The sequence below is a fragment of the Silene latifolia genome, chromosome 11 (assembly GCF_048544455.1).
Source record: "Silene latifolia isolate original U9 population chromosome 11, ASM4854445v1, whole genome shotgun sequence".
In the NCBI taxonomy this organism is placed as follows: Eukaryota; Viridiplantae; Streptophyta; class Magnoliopsida; order Caryophyllales; family Caryophyllaceae; genus Silene; species Silene latifolia.
In genome coordinates, this window is record NC_133536.1 from 165988845 (window position 1) to 165990882 (window position 2038).

General features: G+C 37.8%; 1 protein-coding gene across 1 annotated transcript; it reads left to right on the forward strand.

Annotated features, from left to right (window-relative positions):
- Window positions 1–451: 451 nt before the first annotated feature.
- On the forward strand, window positions 452–1051 carry LOC141614306 (uncharacterized). Its single transcript, XM_074433065.1, has one exon. The coding sequence runs from the start codon at window positions 452–454 to the stop codon at window positions 1049–1051; it is 600 nt and encodes a 199-aa protein (XP_074289166.1).
- Window positions 1052–2038: the final 987 nt, after the last annotated feature.

Below are 2038 nucleotides of genomic sequence, written 5' to 3' on the forward strand. Positions count from 1 at the left end.
GGCGCGAAAAGGAACGAGATTGGTGAAGAATTGAGTGAGATATGGTGATTTTAGGGTTAGTAAGGGAAGATTCAACAATGGTGATGTGGTTGTTGGGAAATTTCAGAAATTAGAAGTGAGGGAGATGAAGTTGTGAGGGTTTAGTTGAGGTTTTGTGTAGAGAAAAGAGGGGGAAAAGGCCCATGAGTCAAGTTAAGCCCAATAACTCAAAATGAGTCGGTATGCACTAGAATTTTCGTCCCAAGTCTACTATAACTCGAGTCGGAGGATAATATTATTAAAATCTACACTATTATTACTGTTACACGGCTATGACGATATTTTATGAAAATAAGCTTTAAATAATAATTATTTAATAAAAATTACTTAAAAGTTTATTCAAAAATATTAGGAAAGCGCGGGGTGTTACAATAGTTACTGGGCAAGGATTTACATAATCCCATCCAGTATTATGGCAAAGATAAAGAGCATTTTTTGCAGGAACGTTTTATGGAAAGGAGAGGCTAGTTCCCACTCTAATGCTCTGGTGTCTTGGAAGCACATCTGTTTACCTAAAGAGCAAGGGGGTCTGGGAGTGTGTGATTTCAGAAGGTGGAATGTGGCTGTAGTGGGCACATATGTATGGTGGATGATGGATAAGAAAGACCATCTCTGGGTTAAGTGGGTGCATTGTACCTATTTAAAAGGATTGCCCTGGATTGAGTACAAACCACCTAAAGGTAGCAGTTGGGCTTGGAAAAGAATTTGTAGAGTAAAGGACATTCTTCTACCTGGATATGTACATCATGACTGGTTAGAAAAAGATGCAACTTATTCGATTTCTAAAGGTTATAAGTGGCTTGGTAGTGAGGCAAATACTGTGACCTGGCATAGTCAAGTGCGGGTCTCTGCTGGTATCCCTAAACATCAGTTCATTAGCTGGCTATTTGTACAAGATCGTCTTCTAACCATGGATAGACTTCACAAGTTGTTTCAGTGCAGTGATACAGCTTGTGTATTGTGTAGAGTTGCTGATGAAAACCATGAGCATTTGTTCTTCTTATGTCCTTAAAGTAAGAAATACCTAATAATGGTACAAGATTGGAGCAACTTAGCTATTCCAGAGATGAATGTTTTCAGCTGGTGGTAGGCTTAAAGCAAGAATAGGGGGACTTTTGTTTCCCTGGTTGTGATGGCATTGATATACCATATATAGTGGGCTCGCAATCACTGCAGGTTTCAGCAGGTGTTGTGGCGACCAGAGGTTATTGGAACTCGTGTCCAACATGATGTTCAAGGCCGACTGGGTAGTATGAAAAAGACTAGGAAAAAGTTGATATGGAATTCTGTTAGTAATTGAGGAATGTATGTTTGAGTTAGTTGAGTAGAGGTGCACTATGCACTTTATAATTTTGTTGTTTGGTTGATAAACTAGATTGTAATAGCCCATTATTATTAATAGAATTCTTACCTTCTACCAAAAACAAAAGTGCTAATGATAAACTATGCGATAACTAAGTAGAAATGTGAAATAGTAAACTAGAAATAGGAATGCCATAATGGAAATGAACTTGTAAGGAAAAACAAAGTAGAACCAAATGCTTGAATATATAAATAACCAAATGTTTGATAACAAAATGCTTAACAAAATTGAAAACAAAATGTGAAAACTAATGAGAGAAATATTGCTTAAGGCTATTATGGAGTATGAAAGACGTGAGAAAAGATAACCCTAATGACGGATTAAGACCCCTATTTATAAGAAAATAGGGGCATAACGTAAAAGTCCTACAGGGGGTCAACCCCGATCGGGGTTGCCAGCCTCGATCGGGGGCGTGGTTGTCCGGGCATTTCTTCTTAATTCCTTGATTAATTGCTCGAGGAATCTCTATGTTCATGTTTAATGCTCCCTTAATCACCCGATAATGCTTCTTATTCTTAGCATCCAAAGCTCCTTAGCATCCAATGCTTTTCACCTCAATTTGGACTTTCACTTTGGGCTTGACTTTGCATTTGACTTCATTTGTAATTCTTACTTCAATCAATTAAATCTTCATGC

Bases quoted from the DNA above. Each gene is read 5' to 3' on its own strand.
- LOC141614306 (XM_074433065.1), top strand. From the start codon at position 452: ATGGCAAAGATAAAGAGCATTTTTTGCAGGAACGTTTTATGGAAAGGA.